The sequence below is a fragment of the Lynx rufus genome, unplaced genomic scaffold (assembly GCF_022079265.1).
Source record: "Lynx rufus isolate CCGP_SWC_20201006 ecotype Redwood Valley unplaced genomic scaffold, mLynRuf1.p SCAF_2, whole genome shotgun sequence".
Lineage (NCBI taxonomy): Eukaryota > Metazoa > Chordata > Mammalia > Carnivora > Felidae > Lynx > Lynx rufus.
Window position 1 is genome coordinate 1133655 of NW_025814834.1, and position 19680 is coordinate 1153334.

At 66.7% G+C, this 19680-nt stretch overlaps 2 protein-coding genes across 2 annotated transcripts in view; one reads left to right on the forward strand and one right to left on the reverse strand.

Moving 5' to 3' along the window:
- ANKMY1 (ankyrin repeat and MYND domain containing 1) overlaps positions 1-7567 on the forward strand; it is a 41893-nt gene extending 34326 nt beyond the window's left edge. Inside the window, exon 17 of the mRNA XM_047085231.1 lies at positions 7147-7567. Within this exon, the coding sequence (XP_046941187.1) occupies positions 7147-7289 (143 nt within the window). The 3' untranslated portion in view covers positions 7290-7567. The remainder of the gene's footprint in view (positions 1-7146) is intronic.
- Positions 7568-8248: 681 nt separating this feature from the next.
- GPC1 (glypican 1) overlaps positions 8249-19680 on the reverse strand; it is a 29993-nt gene continuing 18561 nt past the window's right edge. Inside the window, exons 2-9 of the mRNA XM_047084647.1 lie at positions 15211-15369; positions 13200-13591; positions 12245-12410; positions 11420-11550; positions 11214-11333; positions 10982-11115; positions 10492-10667; positions 8249-10139 (exon numbers count right to left, since the gene is read on the reverse strand). Coding sequence (XP_046940603.1) covers positions 9910-10139; positions 10492-10667; positions 10982-11115; positions 11214-11333; positions 11420-11550; positions 12245-12410; positions 13200-13591; positions 15211-15369 — 1508 coding nt within the window. The 3' untranslated portion in view covers positions 8249-9909. The remainder of the gene's footprint in view (positions 10140-10491; positions 10668-10981; positions 11116-11213; positions 11334-11419; positions 11551-12244; positions 12411-13199; positions 13592-15210; positions 15370-19680) is intronic.

Consider the following 19680-nt stretch of genomic DNA (forward strand, 5'->3'; position numbering starts at 1 on the left):
TACTCGAGGATACCCTGAACATACCAGGTTCTAATCTGTCATCGTGCGTGTGCGCACACGGGTTTTTTCACGTGTCCTTCCATTTGTTTTTAATTAAACGACCCATTTTGTGACCTCGACCTGCCTTTCTGATGCGCCATGCGCGTCGCACCATCTCCGCGAGGGAGCGGAGGCAGGTGTGGCGCCCGGGGGCTTCAGGGCTCAGCGGTGGCGCAATGCTGCGCGCACACACCCTCCGCCTCGGTTCACAGAGGTGGTGTTTTCGGGTTTTCGGAGCGCTCTCGTCTTCCGCCTCCTCCCCTCAGCCTGCTTGTGAGGCTGGCGAGCGAGTCTACGCCCGGTCGCCCGGTGCCTAGCAAGCGTCGGCAGTAAGTTCGATGTCCCACCTCCCAGGGAGCGCGTGTACACGGGGAAGTCCTCTGCACACGTGATCCTGTGTTTGGGCTTTTCCTCGTGTTACTGGAGATGCTCGCCCTTCCTGCCTCGGGAGCGCTCCCCCCGGCCTCTTGCGCGGACGACCTTCTCCCAGTTCGAGTTTAGCTACCGGGGCTTCTCACTCTGTCATCAAATCCGGTCCTTCCGGGTCGGGTTTGGTGGCAGGTCTAGGAAGCCGTCCCCACATGGAGAGGTTACAGGGCCCAGATTTGACAAGCGATCTTCACGCGTTATTGTTTGACCTGTAATTTTCCAGTCAGCCTAGAGTGAATTGTCGTGGAAGATCTGCGAGCCGCCCGGCAAGAACTGTCCCGGAGGCCGAGTGATGACGGGACCCCGGGAACCCTTCGCTTGCCAGCCATGTGTGCCCAGGGTGCCTGAGTCGCGGACTGTCCAGGCTGAGGCCCCTGCGGCATTTCTGTTTACCTGTGACGGGTGCCGGCCGTAGCTGCACGCGGACAGGGTCTGCCGGGTCAGAAGGCGCCTTGTTGTCCTCGTGTAACTGTTCTGACGGTGCAGTGTGACTGGGAGGGCGCGGCGTCTGCGCTGGGGGGGCCTCCAGGCGGGGATGTGCCCTCCGGGCCCAGCTTCATAGTTTCCTGTGCAGAGGAGTCACCCCGGCTGCTCTCGGACCTTTCTCTCCCCCGCCCACTCCTGTGGCAAGTCTGCTCAGCTCTGCCTTCAAAGTTGGCTCCAATCAGGCCACTTCCGGAACCTCCTGCCGCCACTGACCCTTCCCTCCTCTCTGTCCCTGCAGCCACCGAGGCTCCGCGCAGCCACAGGGCCCCCGCGTTGCTCCCGCATCCACTTGGCGTCTGTCAGAGTCCTTTGCTTGGCTTGCTCCCTGCGCCCGTCGCTCACAGTCCCCCTTACGGCTGCTCCGGCCCCCTCCCCGCCCCTGCCAGTGCCCTGCCCTCTTTCAAGCATCCCTGTGGCTCCTCCTCTCCCGTTCTCAGACAGCTGCCCAGTGGAGTCCTCTCTGCTTCTGGGTCGACTTGTGCCTTGAGCACTTCCTCTCTGGTGGCCATGCTCTGGGCACCTCAATATCGTAGGGGACAAGATAACCGGATCCCTGGCCCCCGGGAGTCTGTTCTAGAAGGGAGAGCTCTCGTGTGGGAGATGATACGCCGTGTCTGCCAGACCCCGGGACGGGAACGGTGTTCCCGGGAGAACCTCAGCCGCTGTGAGGCCACCAGCTGGTGGGGACCCCGGCCGCACCGATGGCGGGCCCAGCGGCCGGTGCACAGGCCCACCTCCCTTGGCACTGGGGCTCTCCGCTCCCCATCCTGTCGGGAACAGCCTCTGGGCTGGTGGCAGGGTCTGGGGGTGCCAATGGAGGATCCAGAGGGGGATCCCGTCCTTTTTCGCGTCCGCGGCTCGCTCTTTATCCCCTCCGGGCTCACATGGGCTGGCAGCGTGGCGGCCTTGTGTCGACAGGGCAAAGCTTTGCCACCACCAGTTTCTTAAAAGGATGGAGATGCGTCTTACGGAAAGGTCCACCGAAGTTAGTCACTCCAGCTTGAGTCTTTGCCTCCGGACGTCACTTAACCCATTCACCTGTCTGTCCAGTCCCCGTGCTGCCTGCGTGTGTTTTCACGTATGTGTGAGGCGCCCCCGCCTCGCCCAGTCTCCCCACCGCCGGCGGCGCTCGGGCCTGCCTCTGTCACCCAGACATCCTGCTCATCAGGAATCCGGTGCCTTCCGTCTTCAGAAAATGCTGAAGCAGCCGCCTCTCACCTCGCCCTTCTTTGCTGGGCACCGAGGCATGGGCGGGGCGGGGCGGGGGCGTGCCTGCTCGGCCCCGGCTCTGTACCAGTTCCGTGCGGGGGCTGTGGAGACGCTGGCCCCGGCGGACATGCAGTGCGTCCTGTGACCCCTCCCAGAGCAGGTGCGTCCCAGCCAGCAGCCGCCCGTCACGTCCTGAGTGCCGTGGGCCGCCGGGCTGGTCTTCTGACTCTCAGGGACAGCTCGGACCTTCGCTGTCCCTGCGGTCGGCTTTCCCCGCTATCGGCCGAGCTGTTTCTGGTCCGCATCAAGTAGAAGCTGGACACTGCCAGAGTGTGGAGTGAGGAGGGGGCCCCCCTGGTCGCCTGTCCTGGGGGGTCCTGCAGAGTTCAGCTCCCTCCTCGGAAAGTTCTGTGATGTCGCTGAGCCGCTCTACCTGCTTCCCTCTGAGCACGAGGTGCCCCGGACGCCCGGCTGCCGTGGGTGGACCCGCCTCCCCTCTCCTCTGGCCGCAGTGTGCACGCCCTTTGGCTCTCTGCGAACGTGGGAGTTCTGGTCACCCAGGCCCTGCTGCAGCGTGCACGTCCCAGGAGGACGAGGAGGCCTGTACCCAGGCCAGGCCCTGCGCCGAGCCACCACCCGTCTCCCTGCTGGCCTGCGCCCGAGGACCTTTGAGGCCCCTGCTTTGTGGGCTCCTCTTGTCATTGGGGGTCTGGTGCCCCTGGGACTGTCAGTCACATGCTCAAGGCGGAGAAGAGGTGCGCGTGCCCAAGTCACACAGGGGAGGAACACTCAGGTCTTCTGTGCTTCAGGGCGCTGCTGGGCGTGGGAGGAACGTGGTGGGGGTGTGCGGTCAGTGGGGACAGCGTGCGGGGCCTGGTGACTCGTGAGGACCTAGACACCGTGGAGGAGGCGGCCTTGGAAGGCCCGGCTGGAGTCCGTCTGGGGGCTCCGCCGAGCGTCAGGGCCGTGAGGGCAGGAGTGGAGGCCAGCCGGGCGGTGGGCGTGGGAGGGACAGGTGCTCAGGGGAAGGGCCTGGTGGGACAGGGGCAGAGCTCGGCACAGAAATGCCCGGCACGTGGGGGGCACCCGTGGGAACCGGGCCACAGAGAGTGTCCACGGTGGCTCACGGGAGATGTGGCAGAGCCCTTGGGGTGGACGTGGCCCGTGATGGACGATCACCGGGACATGAGCTTGTGCTGGGGGTGGGGAGTGGTCTCAGGGCTCTGCCGTGGGAAGAGGGCTTGCCCCCAGGACTGGGGAGGGGGAGCCCGGAGTGTGGGACTTTCTCCTGCCCTGCTGGACTGTGGAGGGTGCGTGCCTCTGTGCGTGGATGTGTGTAGACGGCTGCTTGCTGAGTAGGCAGAGCGCTGGACTTGACAGGCAGCTGACTCAGGCAGCTCTCGAGGGGCCAGTCTGCTGAGAGCGGTCGGGGGCTAGCCCACCTGCCCCGCCCTCCGGTCCTCCAGCTTGTGTGTGCTCACCCGTCCCCGCCCCTTGCTCCCGTCTTCCCGCCCCTCCAGGCTCTACTCAGCCACCCCTCTGGACCCTCGGGGTCCTCTCTCAGGCTGGGAAACAGGTGGCCTGCCCCAGCCCCGGGGGGCCGCACTGGTGGAGCAGGTGGGGGCAGGACAGCAGAGGTGCGGGTTGTCACAGGGTGACCAGACGGCGGCCTCAGGGCGAGCTTGGAGGCGCCTGTGGCTCTAGACGGAGTTGGGCTGTGGCAGAGCCCAGATCAGGTTTAAGAGACGGTCAGGAGGACAGTGGGTGAGGGAGGGAGGCTCAGGTGGGGGAGCTGGCCAGCAGGACGGGGGGCGAACGGTGGCTGCAGCAGGTGCGCTCTGGGGGAGGTAGGTCCAGGAGGGGACCCTGCACCAGGGGACGGGTGCAGGGGGGCGCTGGGCCTCACCTATCAAGGGAGCCGATGGAACCGGGCAGAGATGATGGTCTCCAGGGTGCGGGGAGGGGCAGAGGTGCAGTGGGAGGGCCAGTGCTGGGGAGGTGGAGGGACCAGCCCGGTCGCCACCGCCCCCTCCCCAGGCCTTCCATACCTGGGCTCTTGGGAGAGCGGGCAGAGCCCCGAGGGGCGGCCGGGTAAGGTCAAGGGAGCCTCGGGAGGAGACCCCCAGGAAGCCGGGAACGGGGGTGGTTCGGGGAGCCTGAGAGGGGAGCGGCCAGAGATGAGCTCGGGACGGAGAGGGACGGTCGGTCCGGAATGTTGGCGATGGACACAGAAGGCCTGGAACCCGTGTTTGTCAGGGTTCCGCCCGGAACCCAGCGTTCTGTGACTGCTGCAGAGATGGCGTTGGGGTGGCCAGGTGTATCCTGGGAAGGACACCGAAAACCCAGGGCCGGGAGCCTGGGTTCCTTCCCAGCCACAGAGCGGAGGCACCGCTCCCCCCGTCCCTCGGAGCCTGGCGAGCCAGCACCTGCCCCTGTCCCCTTCCTCTGGCCGTGTCCGCAGACTGACCACAGGCCAGGGTGGCCAGCTTCGTTTTGTTTGTGGTTTGGGCCCTTTTATTTTAAAGAGCCGCCCCTCCTTCCCAAAGTGTCAAGGCTCTGCAAAACCTGGCTCTGACCTGGTTCAACACTGCACATCTTAAAAAATCAACAAAATAACGAGAGGAGCCCCTGATGCCCCCCCCCCCCCCACCCAGACGTCCACACGGAGCTCTGCTCATCTGATGGCTGGTTTTTCCAGAAGGGAACCGAGGTGCAGTGAGGCCTTCCGTCTTCTCCCTCGTGAGGTTCTCTTTTCATTCCTGCGTCCCTAACAGACTCATGGGATTGCTTTCCACTGTGAGACTTTTCACATGTATTCAATTTTTATTTATCCTATGTATTATTTATTGGCCATTTGGAGTCCCCTGTCTGTGATTTAGCTCTGTGTGTGTGTGTGTGTGTGTGTGTGTATATCTTTGCCCACCGTTTTCTACGCGATTGCCTTTTCCCTTGATGGTAGAAGCTTCTTACATATTCCACAGCCTGCATTTCCGCGTCTGGTCTTTCTGGCGCAGGACCGAAGGCTGACGCGGCCGCGGCCGGCCACCTCGTCTTTGCATGTCTGGGAAAGGTCGCTTCACCCTCAGCTCACGCTGTCCTGTTGTCTTGCCCGTGTTCCGAAGCGTCGCTTTCCACATTTTTGTCCGTATTCCTTCCCGATAGATTTGTTGTTGCCAGTGTGACGTAGGGGCCCTGTTTTCTCTTTCCCCTTGTGGCTGGTCCGTGGCCCAGCACCATTTATTTTGTGCCCTCTTCTCCCCCAGCCCCTGGCAGCTGCTCGTGTGTTCCCTCCCATACAGACTCGCCTTTTCCAGAATTTCGTCCTGAGGTACTCAAACCGCAAGGTCTTCCGTAGCCTGGGGGCCGCATTCAGGCTGACAGCCAGGGGACCGGTGCAGTGGGGCTTTATCTCTATGGGGGGGGGGGCTCAGCCCCCCCCCACCCACCTGGAGGCCTGGAATTACTGCCAACCCACCTCCTGGGGGGTGCCCGCCTCCTGTGGGGAGGTCTCTACCTCCTATAGGGGGTTCCTAGCCTCCTGTAGAGTCTTGCCTTCTGTGGGGGGGGGTCCTCACCTCCTGTGGGCGTCCCTACCTCTTGTGGGTGGTTCCCTGCTTTCGCAGGGGTCCTGTGGGGGGTCCCTAGCCTCCTGTGGGGTCCTGCCTGCTGTGGGGGGTCCCCACCTCAGCTTCTGTTGGTGCTTTCCCCAGTCTTTTGTTTCTTTTAAACAATGGACGCGTTCTAACCTCACGATTTCCATCTCTTTCTCTGGGATACCACACAACACCGAATTTGTAGACCGCTTGTCCTCTTACCCGTGTTCTCAGGCTATGGCTCTGGGCACTGGGTGTTCTTGGCATGTTGTAGTTTTTCATTTGAGTTCCCATCACGGGGCATTTGTCACTCCCTCTCCCGTGATCAGAGGGAGCCCCGTGCTCTGGGGAGCCCCGTTTCTGGGCGGAGCCCTGGCAACACAGCTCTCTCGGCCCGTCTGGCCAGCAGAGAGCTGCTGTTCCTGTGTCCAGGCTGCCCGGGGTCGGCTCCAGCACCCCCCCATCCCCCAGGGGCATTTCTGTGTCTGCCCCACCCCCACACTCCGTGTGGCCTACAGGGACCCTCACTCAGGTGACCTCAGACGGCTCCTGGCTCTGTAAATGTCCTTGACTCGTCCAGCATCCTGAGGTGTCTGCGGAGTGGGGGGTGGGGGTGATTGCAATCGAGCCACAGTGCGGCTGTGACATTTCAACACCAGACGTTTCCCAGTATTTTCTCCCGCTTGGGACAGTGGCCGACGTGGCTGTGTATTTTGAGGTTCCCTAGAGGGTCCTGGCTAGCTGGTTTCTCTGCTTTCCCAGGTGGGGCCCCGCAGTGCGCGTAAGCTAGAAACGTCTCCCAGCCTCAGGGCCGCGTGAGGGGTGGAGGGATGTGCTTAGAGCCACCACTGCCGCCCTTCACAGGCCGCGGCACCTGCCCTGGCCTCGGCCCGCACTCTCGACGGCCCCGACTTGTGACTTGCCACCTGGCTTGTTTCCAGAAGGAACCTAGCCCCTGGTTCCAGTCTTTCCACGTTCACTAGGGTATGGGGGTGAGAGAATCTGTTCTCTATTCTGAACGAGAGAGCTAGCACTTTGACTATAAATGTGACTTCTGTCTCCAGGTGAAGGAAGGCTGGTGTCACCTGGACGGGAGCAGAGCATGTGCCCCGTGTGTCCCCTGCAGAGCCCCACTCTGGCCTGCCCGGGCCGCCACGAGGGGCTACGCAGCAGCTGGCCGCTCTCTGCCAGCAGTGGGGGTGGGGGTTGGTCCGGAGGCCGGTGGCTTCCTGGATTCCCCAGAGGAGTGAATTGGGACCAAGAGCCAGGGAGGGGCCTCTCCTCGACCATCACCTGGCCGGCTGTGGGCGGGGTGGACCCTCCCCACCTGCCCCCCCGCCGTCAACTGTCCTGTGCTGACGTCCACCTCACTTGGGTCCTCTTTCCCCAGCAAGGAAAACGCATCCGGCTGGGCGCACACCCAACTTCCAGAAGACCTCGAAGCATCTGGGCAAGGAGGCGAGCCGGAAGCCGGAGGCTCCGAAGCCACCACACCGGTTGAAAGGCTTCTATTCCACGTACAGCCACGAATGACTGTCCAGAGAGACCCGCCTGCCCCCTCAGGGAGGGAGGCCTTCGCCCCACCCTCACCTCCTGGGAGGAGCTAGACCAGGGGCCACCCCGGGACCCCCGGGAGGCGGGCGGCTGAGCCCACGGCCTCTGCTCTGTAGGGGAGGCCGACGTATGGCCCAGGGGCCATCGAGGAGCCGCAGGCCCTGGAGAGCCCCCCCCCCCCCCCCGCGCCGGGGCCGCGTCTTCCCTCCCAGGACGCACTGCCCGGCTAAGCAGAGTCCCGGGCCGGGGGGGGGGGGGCCGGGGCCGGGTCGCTGACTCCTCAGCACTCCAGGCCCGTGGGGACGGAGAGGCTGTGCTGAATGCCTGCCAGGCCCACCAGTGTGGCCGCAGTTCCCAAATAAAGTGGCCCTTTAAGGCAGCTCCAGCTTCCGCGTTGGCCTCCAGGCTCCGGCCGAGGGGCCGGTCACGAGGTCCCGCGCTGCCTGTGGTACCGGGTCGCAGGGCACCCCGTGGGGGTGGTGATGGGGCCCGGCAGCTGTGCCCCAGCGATGACGCAGGACTCCGCTGGGTGGGGTCTGGTGAGGTGGCAACAGACTGGACCGTCAGGATGTCCAGCCAGGCCCGGCCTCACAAAGCTGGTCCCCACTTGGCGGGAGCTGGAACCTTCCTGGGACAGGCATCAGGATGCGCAGGGAAGGAGCAGACAGCAGGTGGGTCCAGGCCAGGCCTCTTCCGTCTCACTGGCACCGAGCGGGCACAGGGCAGGCCGCTGAGACGCGGGCCCTGCAGCCTGGGGGCTATGCCGCCCGGCGCGGTCTGTGTCCAAGCCCTCCCCCACCCCCCAAGACGCCGCCCCGAGTCACGTCTGCTGCGCACAGCCTACGGACACATGCTCACCCCCGAGCTGGGCAGGATGGGGCCACCACAGCCACACGAGCTCTCCAACCTTTTATTCGTACAAGGACTCAAGAGCATGTGACGCCAGGTGACACCGTGCAGGGGGACACAGCAGGCCTGGCTACGGCCCGGCCAGCAACTGTGCTGGGGCCGCCCCCTCCGGAGAGGCACACAGGGTGGGGACGCCCACGCGCGGCCAAGGCTGCCATCTGGGCACGTGGGCGGCCGCTGCCCCAGAGCCCCCGAGAGTCCGGCTGGCCTTTGCCTGCTGGGAAGGAGGCCCCAAGCCCAGCCCTCTGGGGTGGCAGGAGCAGAGTTATCACGAGGTGGGGGTGCCCGTGGGGGAGCGCTGCCCAGCGGGGCACAGGCTGGGGGCCCTGACCAGCGCAGGACGCAAGGCAAAGCAGCTCGAAATGGCCTTGTCGGGTCCCGGTGCTGGCTAGGACTGCTGTGCCCGGCCACGGGGCTCAGCACCCGACAGACCCGTGAGGGTCCCCTTGCCTGAGCCCCTCTCTGGCAGGGTCCAGCCCCCTCCCCAGGACCCACAGCAGCTAGGGCCCAGGAGGGAGGGAGGATGGCAGGGTCCCGGGCCCGGACAGCCTGAGCGAGCAGGGGTGCGCCCAGGTCCGGGAAGCCCAGGTGCCTCCAAGCTCTGGGAGTAGCTGAAAAGCAGCCCTGGGTGAACAGGTGGAAAGCGTCTGTGAATGTATGTAAGTTTGGAAAAGCCCTTAACTGTCAAAGCCCCCTCCCGGGCCCCCTGCAGCTGGTGGGGTCAGGAAGGGCCAGGCCTCCTGGCCGGGCTCAAGTTTCACTGGCCTCCCTGCGTCCTGTGGCCATGTGTCCCCTCCAGCCCTGCCTGCCCCACCTCGAGCTGGGGGCCGCAGGCCTGGGGGCGGTGAGAGGCAGGGCACGGGCAGGCAGCGCCTGCATGCGGCCGCAAGTCCCCGTGCAGACGTGGGGCCCGTGTTTGAAGGGGGCACCCAGCCTGCTCTCCCGGGATGGCCAGGACCGGCACCCCCAGCCTCACGTGAAGGTCAACCAAGGGCGGGGCCCGGAAGTGGCGAGGCCGTGCCCATAGCAGCCCACCTGTGTGCCCCAGACCCTCGTAGCCAGTCCTCGGCGAGAATAAAGTCCAGACAGACTCATCGGCAAGGGTGCCTTCCCAGTCAGAAGTCGCCCTGATGCTGAGGGCCTCGGGGGGCGGGGTTGGGGGGGGCACGGCATCACGGGGGCCTGGCTGAGTCAGAAGGGTTCATGCATAATCTCAAAGCCCCTGCTAGACCCTGGATGGCAGAAACCCTGATGCCCTCCCAGGGATTCTTAGGCATCCAGGGGTGGGCTTTGCTTTCTGACACACGGAGCCCAGAAGTTCTCGGCAGGAGGAGGCAGGAGAGGAAGGCACAGGCTCGCACTCTCCAGCGGGACGCTGCTCGGGGAGCTGGGGGAGAGGTGCGGGCAGGCAGGCGGGAGGTGGCCACCGGCATCCCCCAGGTCCCTGAAATACATGGCTTTTGGGGACATTGTTCCCGACTGACCTGAGGCCCTCATACAAAATTAAAAGCCAGGGTGGCCGGCAGGACCAGGGCCCCCTGCCCCACCCGAGCACAGTCCCAGAGCCGGGGCCCCTCACTGTCCCTCCCTGTCCTGCCCCTGGGCCTCTAGGCCCAGCAGAATTAAATATCGTCTGTTTTGCGTTTTGGCAAAGTCAGTTCTTGGCCTCGGTCCCTGGGGCCTGCGGCAGTTACCGCCACGTGGGCCTGGCGGCCGAGAGGACCAGGGAGAGGAGCAGCATTAGGGACACGCAGGGCCGGGGGCAGCCGGAGGCGGAGGTCTTCTGGCCCTCCCGCTCTGACAGGCCCGGGAGGGCGTGGGTCAGGGTCGTCCGTGGGCTGGAGCTTTTCTTGCTGACTCTCCGGCCACAGAGGTCGTCGGGGCAGCTATCCCCGCTGCCCGAGCCACTGCTGTCGTCACCTGGGGAGGAGAGGAGGCTCCAGCAGGCCCGCCCCACCGTGAGGGGACCCCGGGCACAGCAACCGTCCACACAGGCCTCCCGCGGTCGGCTGTGCCAGTGCCAGCTCCGCCCTGAGCTCCCCGACCTGCCCGGGCCTGCCGGGTCCGTATGGACATCCTGGCCAGGCCCAGCTGTGCTTGGGGACACACGGGTGGGGCCTGCTTGGTGTCTGTGTCCACACAGCAGCAGCATCTCCCTGCCACCGTGGGGGCCTGGGGGCTGGGTCTCTCCAGGGCACCCTTGCCCGGCCCCGCCCCATGGCCCCGCCCCATGGCCCCGCCCCCAGCCCCGCCCCCAGGGCCCCGCCCGCACTGGCGTCCTGGAAGTCCACGTCGTTGCCGTTGTAGGCGCTGCGAAGCCGGTTGGTCATGACCTTCAGCTGCATGATCTGTTGGCGGACCGTCATGTCGGGCTTGGTGATGTCCACCTCCACCTCAGGGTTGTTGATCTGATTGGCCAGGCCATCACCCATCACTTCCGGGAGGTACCTGCGGGCCAAGGGCAGGCCCTGGGTCACGGCCTGGTCCCTGCCAAGGGGCAATACCCTGGCACGCCCTCCCACACCCCTCTTCTCCTGTCCAGGTGCTGGCAAGCTCGAGACCCCCAGTGGCCTTTCAGGGGCCGATGGGAGCCCACAGTCGCGGGGCGCGGGCACACGGAGCACGGTACACGCTGCCGGGAGCTGGCCCGGGTGAAGGTTTCCTGTGTCCTACTGCGTGTCTGGGGTCGGGCACGGCCCTGCGCACACAGCACTTGGTGCCACAGGCCACACAGGCCCAGGTGAGACCGCGGCAGCACCTACCGGCCCTTGGCCATGCCGTTCCAGCAGCGGTCGTCACTGGCGGTGCTCATGGCCATCTTCTCGCTGCACAGCATCCCCGGGAGGCTGATCCAGAAGTCCTGGGCATCTCGGAGCTGTGCCTTGGCCTCGGAGACCTGCAGGGCGGGGGTCAGACCACGGGGCGCCCTGCTCGGCCTGCCCTCCCCTCCCCTCCCCTGTCCACCCAGGGCCCGGCGGGCTGAGGACCGCTCACCAGCTTCTCCAGTGAGCCCGTGGGGGGCCTCTCCTGTAGCACCAGCTTGCCCCGGCGCTGCTTCTGCTCAGGCCCGGAGCTCTGGGGGTTCACCTTGGGGTTCCCACAGCCCTGGATGACCTGGGGGAAGACCGTAGGGGTCCTGCGGGGGCACGAGGCCACATCCGGGATGCCACTCCACGCCCACCGCACCCTCCTGCCCGCACCTTGGCTGTGAGCGTATCCCTGTTGTCCTGGAGGGCGTTGATGGCTTCTGCGAGCCACGAATGCACACTGCCGATGACGCTTTCCGCACCCGACGGGCCCCAGAACTTGTCGGTGATGAGCACCATGGAGTCTGGGACAGGCGTGGGCACACGCACAGAGGGCATTTGGTAAGTATGCACGCCAGCCAGGCCGTGTCCACACGTGAGCTCACGCGTGTGCTGATACGCACGCGTGCCGGCCGGCCAGGGGTCCGTGGGTGAACGTGTTAGTTCCTGTGTGGCGGCATGCACGCGTGTTGGGCACACGCGTGTGGAAGCTCACGTGTGCTGGCACATACTGAACCGGCCCACCGTGGGCGGGTGCTAGTTCACACGTGTGGGTGAGTCTCACGCATCAGCACATGTGAGCGTGTACATGGGTCAGCCTGCGGGGTCAGCACAGTTAGGACTTACCGGTGCCGGAGCGCGGGCACGCTGGCCCACCTGACGTCAGCAGCGTCAGCTCACACGTATTGATGTGGATGCGTGTGGGCCCCCCACGTGTCGGCACGTGCACAGGCCGGCTGGCCCACCGCATGCGGTGGCCCGCCTTAGGTCACGTTCATGTGGGCACGTATGCGTGAGGGGGCCCTTGCTCAGCGGGGAAGGGCGAGGAACTAGGACCCCGCAGGGCTCCACCCCAGGCAGCAGCCTGCACTCAGAATGGCCTCCCTGTCTCTCGACCCCGGGTCACCCTCCTCCCAGGGCCTCTGGCCAGGCACTCCCGAGGACAGGACTGGCTTTGTCCCTGCTCTGCTCTGGCGCGCGGTGGCAGCGAGGGCTCACCCAGAAGGTTCCTCCACTCGGCGTCGAGGTCGGCCTGGTTAGCCAGGCAGCCTTTGAGCACGTTGCGGCAGTAATCAGGGCAGGGCCGGGCGCCGGGGACCCCCAGGCAGTGCGCGCAGTAGACCAGCTTCATGACGGCCCTCGAGCACTCCGGGCCCAGGGGCACCTGCGGAGCCAAGGCAGCCTGAGCCCAGCCCCGCAGCTGGGCGTGCCCAGCCCCCCAAGGAGCCCCGGGCTGGAAGGCTCTGGACAGAAGTCAGGAGGCCTCAGTTCTGCCCCACCCACAGTGGGACCTCCGCCTGGCCCCGGCCCTTCTTGGGGAGCCCCTCTCTTCTCAGATGATCAGGCAGGCCCACGGGTCGTGGGACCACTCATCCTAATGACCGCTACCGTCCTAGTGAGCGACTCCCTGGAAAACTGCCGTCACCAAGCCTCACGGGGGAGCGTGAATAGGTCTGCGTGCCACGCGCACGAGGGGACTGAGGCTCAGGGCTGGGAGGAGGACCCGCTAAAGGACACCAGCTGGAGGCAGAGAGGCGGCTCACACCCAGGGCCGATGCCCTCCCCCTCCCCGGTTTGTCACCAGGGGGTCTGACTCCAGCTGCCTCTTTGGGGACGGGCCTGCTGGCCCTCGAGGCCTCAGGCCCCGGCCTGCTCTGGCCTCCGAGCCGGTTGCCCTTTCGACTCCCGGCCCCTGACCCCGCAGTCGACTCGGCATCTAGCCCCACACCTTCTCCCTTCTGGTCCTGCATGGGACCCAGGCTGGCTGAGGATGGGACCGCCCGGCTGCCCCCCCGCCGGAGCTCAGGAGCTCAGTCGCGGGACATTGGGAAGTGCTGTAGGCGGGGCAGGGAGCGAGGCCAGGAGACCCCGGGGCACGGGGCGGGGCCGAGATGCAAAGCAGCGGGGGCGGGGGGCGGGGCCGAAGGGTGGGGGGGGGGGCCGCCAAGCGCACCTGGGCCACCTTCCGGACCACGTCACTGGCCACGCCCAGGCCCTGCACGAAGGCGCGAGCTGCCACGAAGGCGCGGGTGGCGCGCAGGCGCAGCTCGCGCGGGGCCTCCCCGAAGGGCCGCAGCGCCTCGGCCTGCTTGCCCAGACAGTCCAGGTAGTCGTCGGGCAGCAGCAGCTGCGGGTGCAGCTGCCGGAAGAGGCGCTCCAGCAGGCGGGCCCAGAACTCGGCCAGCGTCTCCTCCAGGTGCAGGTTTGCGCCGCGGTAGTAGAGGCGCAGCTCGGAGTAGAGGTCCCGGAAGGCCCTGGCGCTCTGCGTGTACAGCTCCCCGAAGGCGCCGGGGAAGGTGTCCTGCAGCGCCCGCTCCGACTCGTTCAGCAGGTGCTGGAAGTGATCTGGGCCAGTGGGGGGGGGGGGTGCGGTGAGGCCTCCCGGGGCCTCCTGTTCCCCCCCCCCCCCCCGCACACCCCCTACGCTGTGGCGGCCAGGCAGGGATTCAGGGGGCTCTGGCCCAGACCCCCGATGCCCCTAGGACTTCTAAGACCTCACCCCCCCACCGTGGCCTGGGGTGCAAAAGCCTGGGTGCGGGTCCCCTCTCGGGTCTCAGGGCCTCCAATGGACACTTCTGAGCTGGGGGCAGGCTCAGAGTGCCCTCAGGGACTCACTGGGATCACCTGCAAGGGGGGCAGGAGGGTCCTCTGAGTCAGGAGGTGGGGCCGCCTCCTTCCTGCTCTTTCCTCCCTGCGTTGCCCCCCCCAACCCCCCAGCCCCGTGTCCGGCCCTCCCTCTCATGCCCCCCAGAAGCTGGCCTGCCTGAGGGTCCGGGTTGGATCTCCTGTAGCCCTTGGGACCTGCCCAGAGCCCCAGACAGATGTGCTGCAGCCTTCCGGGAGGCAGGGCGTGGGCGTGGTTCGGGGGAGATCCCCTGCACCCCGTATGCCCAGAGCGGGGTCCCGGACAGCACCCACCCCCTTTAGCAGCAAGAGTGCAGTCTGTAACCACACGGCCCCTGCACTCGGACTCGGCCCCCAGAGCCGTGGCCACCCTCCCCGCACAGGCCCCTGGACCCTGGGCCCCCAGGGGTTTTCAGGCTCCTCCACATCTACCCCACCCAAGGCCCTGGGCTGTAGGGCTCAGGACACCCCGTGCAGCACCCCAGGTGGGAGCCGGGCAGCTCCTGGCCAGGCTGTCGGATGGTGCGAAGGAGGCGGGGGGCTGAGGTCACAGGCCCCCAAGGACAGCCACCGCTGCAGGTGTTTCCAGGCTGGGCCTCAAAGCCACTCAGGGCTGTCTGCTAGCTGCAGGCTCACACTCTCCCTCCTGTCTCAGCTCGGAGGTCACTTCCTGGGGGCCCCCCACCCCAGCGCCCACACCGTCCCCCTGGGGTGGCCACCGTGGACGTCGTTACGCCAGCCCACTCTTCACCGTCCAGGGCGTTCGCTCTCTGCCCAGACACGGCGTGAGACTCCCGGTGTGAGACCCATGAATGCCACACACAGCAGCTGCCCCGGAGATGTGAGGGCCACGCCCGGGGCCCCAAACTCCTCCTGCCCCCGCACCAGCGCAGACCCGGCCCTCCGAAGCCCCATCCTCAGTGCCCCGTCCGGAGCTGGGCCCTCACGCTGCGGTTCCCGGCTCCGGGCCACCTGGTGGCCAGTGCGAGGCCTGTTCCTGCCTCTAGTGATAAGGAGCCACCTTGAGAGCAAGAGGGACCCTCTGAAGGGCCGACAGAGGGATGGGCCTGATCTCCCCAAACGTGCACGTGTATTGCCGTGCACACCACGGGCTGGACAAAGTCGCCTGCAGACCACCCCACGCTCACGGGTCCCCTGCTTGGGCCCCCGCATGTGCGCGGCTTTCCGCTACCGGGACACCCCAAATCTCGGCTCCCAGCCCCAGAGCGCTAATAACCCCACCCATCCTGTGACCCTGCCTCGCTAGCAGAGGTGCCCTCGTGCCCAGCTCCCCACCGTGTCAGCGTCTGGTGGTCCCCAAACCCCAGTGGCCTGCTCACCATCGAAGTTCTGCAGCTGGGTGGTGAGTGTGGCCTGCAGGGCGCGGCCGCTGTCCAGGAGGGCTGTCTCCAGTTCAGCCCGGCTGCGGTTGGCCAGGTTCTCCTCCATGTGGCTGGTGCAGCAGGTGTAGCCCTGGGGGCAGATCCGCAGGTGCTCACCTGTGGGGAGGGGCCGGCGTGAGGGGAGGAGGGGCGGGGAGGCTGCTGGGGCATGGGTCCGGGGGCAGGCACAGCTTTGGGGACCAGGAGAACTGGCCCTGGGCCTTGGCGGGGTCTCCTGGGCAGGATGGCCGTGAACAGCGGACCCTGGGAGGGGCACAGCTCCAGTGGGGGTCCCGGGGTAGGCGGTGCAGTCCCCAGCGTGGGACACAGGAGCAGGGCTTCCTCCGCAGGCCACCCTCCAGGCCGTCTGGGACAAACGCAGCCGGGCTGGTCATAAAGTGAGGGTGCAGGGATGTCGGAGGTCCCCCCGGCCCCTCAGTCCCCCTGCTGCCACCATGCGGGTGAGGAGGGCCATCCCAGGGGCTCTGGAGCAGCTCAGGTCACAAATGTGACCCAGCACGGAACTGCCTCAGGGCCCTGTGTGTGCGCGGAGGGGTGGGCTCCCAGACTCAAGGCTCCCCAGGGTAAGCCTCCAGGCCTGCATGGTGCCCCCTGCCTGGGCTCTGGCTGAGAATGGGCAGGGAGGAAGGGGTCGTTGACGGGCAGGGCCAGACAACCAGAGCCTCCTTACCCCCCCCCCGCCCCCCCCCACCCCCGCACCATGCCAGAGCACGTGGGGGCAGCCTAACCCAGCCAGGACACGGCCTGGACACAGATCTGCCGGGGGCGGGCGGGGCAAGAGGACACACGGGTGTCTCCGGATGTCCCTTCCGCTGCGTCCCCAAAGCCCCCGTCACTCCTCACGCCGCGGCCTCGGCCCTTGGCTCCAGGGCAGCACCACTATCCGTGTTCCCACCTTGGGGTCAAGGACAGGTGCTAAGTCACACAGCCCTGTGGTTATACCGCTGTGCATACTGCGCCGGCCGCAGGTCCCAGTATTACGATCACAGCAGTTCGGAGGTGGGTGCCGTGACCCCACTTTACAGACCAGAGACCCCGAGCTCAAAGAGACTAGTTTCCCGTCCAGTCCATGCTGCACAGTGAGAAGCCAAGGCTACCTGCTTTCAGGCCTCCACGCCCACCGGGCCACCGGGCCACCTCCCCGCCCTCCCCACCCGTCCCTACCCCACCCTGCAGGCCATACCTCGAGCCTCTAAGCTGTGGGAGCGGTCCCTCCTGGGGCCCCCTGGGCAGCAAGGGTCTGACGGGGGAGGGGGGGCAGGGGCTGTGTGGGGCTGTGTGGGGGCGGGGTCATCCTGTGCACAGTTGTGGGGTGGGGGTGCGGCGGCCTGGGCAGAGTTCTCTGGGTCCCGAGGGCTGGGGGCTGGCTCCAAGGTGACCCGCGGGGGAGAATCAGCAGCCCTGGGTGCAGGCAGCCTCTAGGAGAGGCCTCGGGTGGAGGGGAGACTGAATTGCCCCGAATTGCCTCTCGGGACCACCGGGTCACACCACGTTGGACTGTGTTTATCTGCTGCCGTGTCTGGCCTCCGTGCCCATCGGCGGGACAGGCACCGCCGAGGCCTGCAGGTGCGGTGGGAGGGGCCGCAGGTGCCTGGGGGGGGCACTCAGACATGGTGTCTGGTCTCAGACACCTGCTCCCCCCAGGGGCTGCATGCCTAGAGGACCGCCGCCCCTTCTCCCAGGGCCTGGAGGTGATGCTAGCATGTCCGTCTGAGGGGGGCTGGGGCCCCCATCTTGGGGCAGGGCTGACCTCGGGGTAACAGACTGGAGCTGGAGACCACTTGTGACCACCCCCAGGGGAGCCCCAGGTCTGCCGGGGGGGTGTGGCCGTTGGGGACCTGAGGCCTGACCCTCTGGGTGAGCCAGACCTTTCCGGGCCTTGTGGGGACCAGCTGGGGCTGAGGGTCGGAGCCCGGGCCTGGTGGTGGCGGGGGGGGGGGCACCCGCCAACATCCCTGTGCCCCTTCTCCTGAGGGGTGGCATGCCCAGGTGCCTCCAGGCAGGGAGGGCTGGGCCAGACAACAGCTACCATGCTTCCCTCTCGGGTGCCTTTGCCAGCAGGAGGCAGGACGCTGAGCAAGATGAGGGTCCTCTCCATGGGGTCCCCGGGCCCCAACCAGGAGAAACTTGAGCTCCCCTCCTCAGTGGGGGCCCGGAAAGCGCCCTCTGCACACCGGGGTCCCAGTGGTGCTGGGGGTGGGGGTGGGGGTGGGGAGGGCGAACCGGGGGTGTGGCCTGGGGCAGGGGGCAGGTGCCAGGCGGGCGTCAGGTGGGCCCCGGGCCGCCCAGTCCTGAGTATCTGCAGGCTGTGGGGGCGGACGGCATCCCTGGCCGGCTGCCCTCCCTCCTGAACCCTCCCGGTCTCCCGGTGGCCCAGACCCCCTCCCCGAGCCTGCCATTCACGCAGACAGCAGAGAGGCTGGGCAGAGGAGGGGGACGCCGAGAGATGCAGGGAGCTCCGCCGTGGGCAGCTGCTGCGTGGGCTCCCTGGCACTGCCCCCACGGCCTCCCCAGCCCTGCCCGGCCACCTCGTCCAGCCGCCCGGTGGCCTGCGCTGTTCCGGCTGCCCCGGCACAGCCCCCGGCCCTCCCTCCCTCCGCGGACACACGGGAGTGAAGACACGGAGCCAGAGCCCGGGCGCCGGCCTGAGGCCCCGGGCAGGCTGGGCCGAGGCGGCCGCGAGCCGGCCGCGGGGCGGACGCAGGGGCTGCGGCGCCTGGCGCTCGCCCTCCGCCCACCCTGGCCCGGCCCGGCCCGGTCCGCGCATGGTCCGCCGGCCCCGGACGCCGGCCGGCCGGAGGCGGGCTCAGCAGCGCACCCCCGCGCATCCGGGAGAGCGGGCCTGCCCCTCCCGGTCGGAGCCAAAGCGCAGAGCGGGGGTCTGCGGGAGAGAAGGGGACCCCCCACCCCGGGCAGTGTGCACGTCAGACTGACGGAATCGCACCCTGTCGCTTCGAACCTCTCCGGCCCCGAACCCCCCCACCTCTCAACACCTGCCGAGAAACGAAGACTCCCCCGCGCCGGCAGGCGCCGGCCCCTCTTCCCAAGGACGCTTCCACCGGCCGGCTGGTGACCGTCCCTCCTTCCTCCCTCGGTCCCTTTGCGGCTTTTGCAACAGCGGGCCGGCCACATCCAGGACTTCCCTTGGCCTGTGGGACACTTCCTCCCTGTGGCGATCCCCGGGGGTTCTGGGGAAACGGGAGGGAGGTCCGATTCACCGATTCACGGTGGGATGTATGGCCCGGCCCGTCCTGCGATCCCTGCGGCTCCTTCCCTTAGGCCCCGCCCCCGAATTCCCAGATTCCCTCCCTTCCTGCTCCTCAGGTTAAAGTACTGCACCCACTCCCCTCACCCCATCAGCAGCTGCTTCTCTTTCTGGGTGGCAGACCACAGGTCCACCTTTTCCCTCCAGATTCAGATCTCTCGGGGTCACCCCAGACCCCCGGTTTCTCTTCACTGAGCCCGCACCAGTCTACGACTTAAACATCTTTAAGGCTCACACCCTTCTGCCACCTGCTGAGCGCTGGTCCCAGCTGTCCCGTCTTAGCAGCCTCCGGATGGCGTTCCCCACCCAGCAGCCACCCCCACCAGCACTATCACCCTGATGCTTTAGCCCAAGACCCCCTTCCCAACAGTGGTCACCGGCTCCAATGCCGGACACGGACCTCATGTGTCCAGGCCCAGCCCAGCAGCCACCTGTGTCTGGTGGCGCTAGAGCCCTCCCAAGGAGACTGCAGAGGGAAGATGGCGCCATGCCAAGCCCACGTCTCCAGAAGCTTCTAGGGCTCACACGGGAGTATGCAGACTATCTGCCTGACCTGTCCGACGCTCTGCACCACCTGGCCCAGCGACCCCCAGATCACTCTAAGTCACTGTCGACAATCAGCCTGTGCCAGCCTCCCCGGATGGGCTGAAGCGGGGCCGTGTGCCCAGCTCCAGGCACCAAAACCCAGCGAGGGAGAGGCCCGGGTCTGGAAGGGCAGGAAGGGGGCGGCTTCCCCACCCCTCTCCTTTACTCAATTCTGGACCCTACCCGGGGCTTTGCCGGCAGACTGGGGGTGAGCGGGTGTCCAAGGCTTTCCCCTGGACAAGTGCCCCCGCCCACTCCTGCTCCTGGACCCTACGTAGCTCCAGTGGCCACAGGCTCCCCCTGGCATGTCTACCAGCCGACTGGGGGTGGGAGACACGGAGCAAACAGAGGGAGCTTCCCTGGCCACTGGCCACAGCGGAGCTCCAGACCTTCCTTTCTCAACAGCCCCCCATCCCCCAGAAGCATCTGCCCCTGACTGGTCCCTGTTGGAGGGTCACACTTGATCACCTAGAGTCCGTCCAGAAGGGTGGCCTCGGATGCACCTCGCAAAGGACGTTTCAGCCACGATCTCCTACTCCCCCTTACACACCAACAAC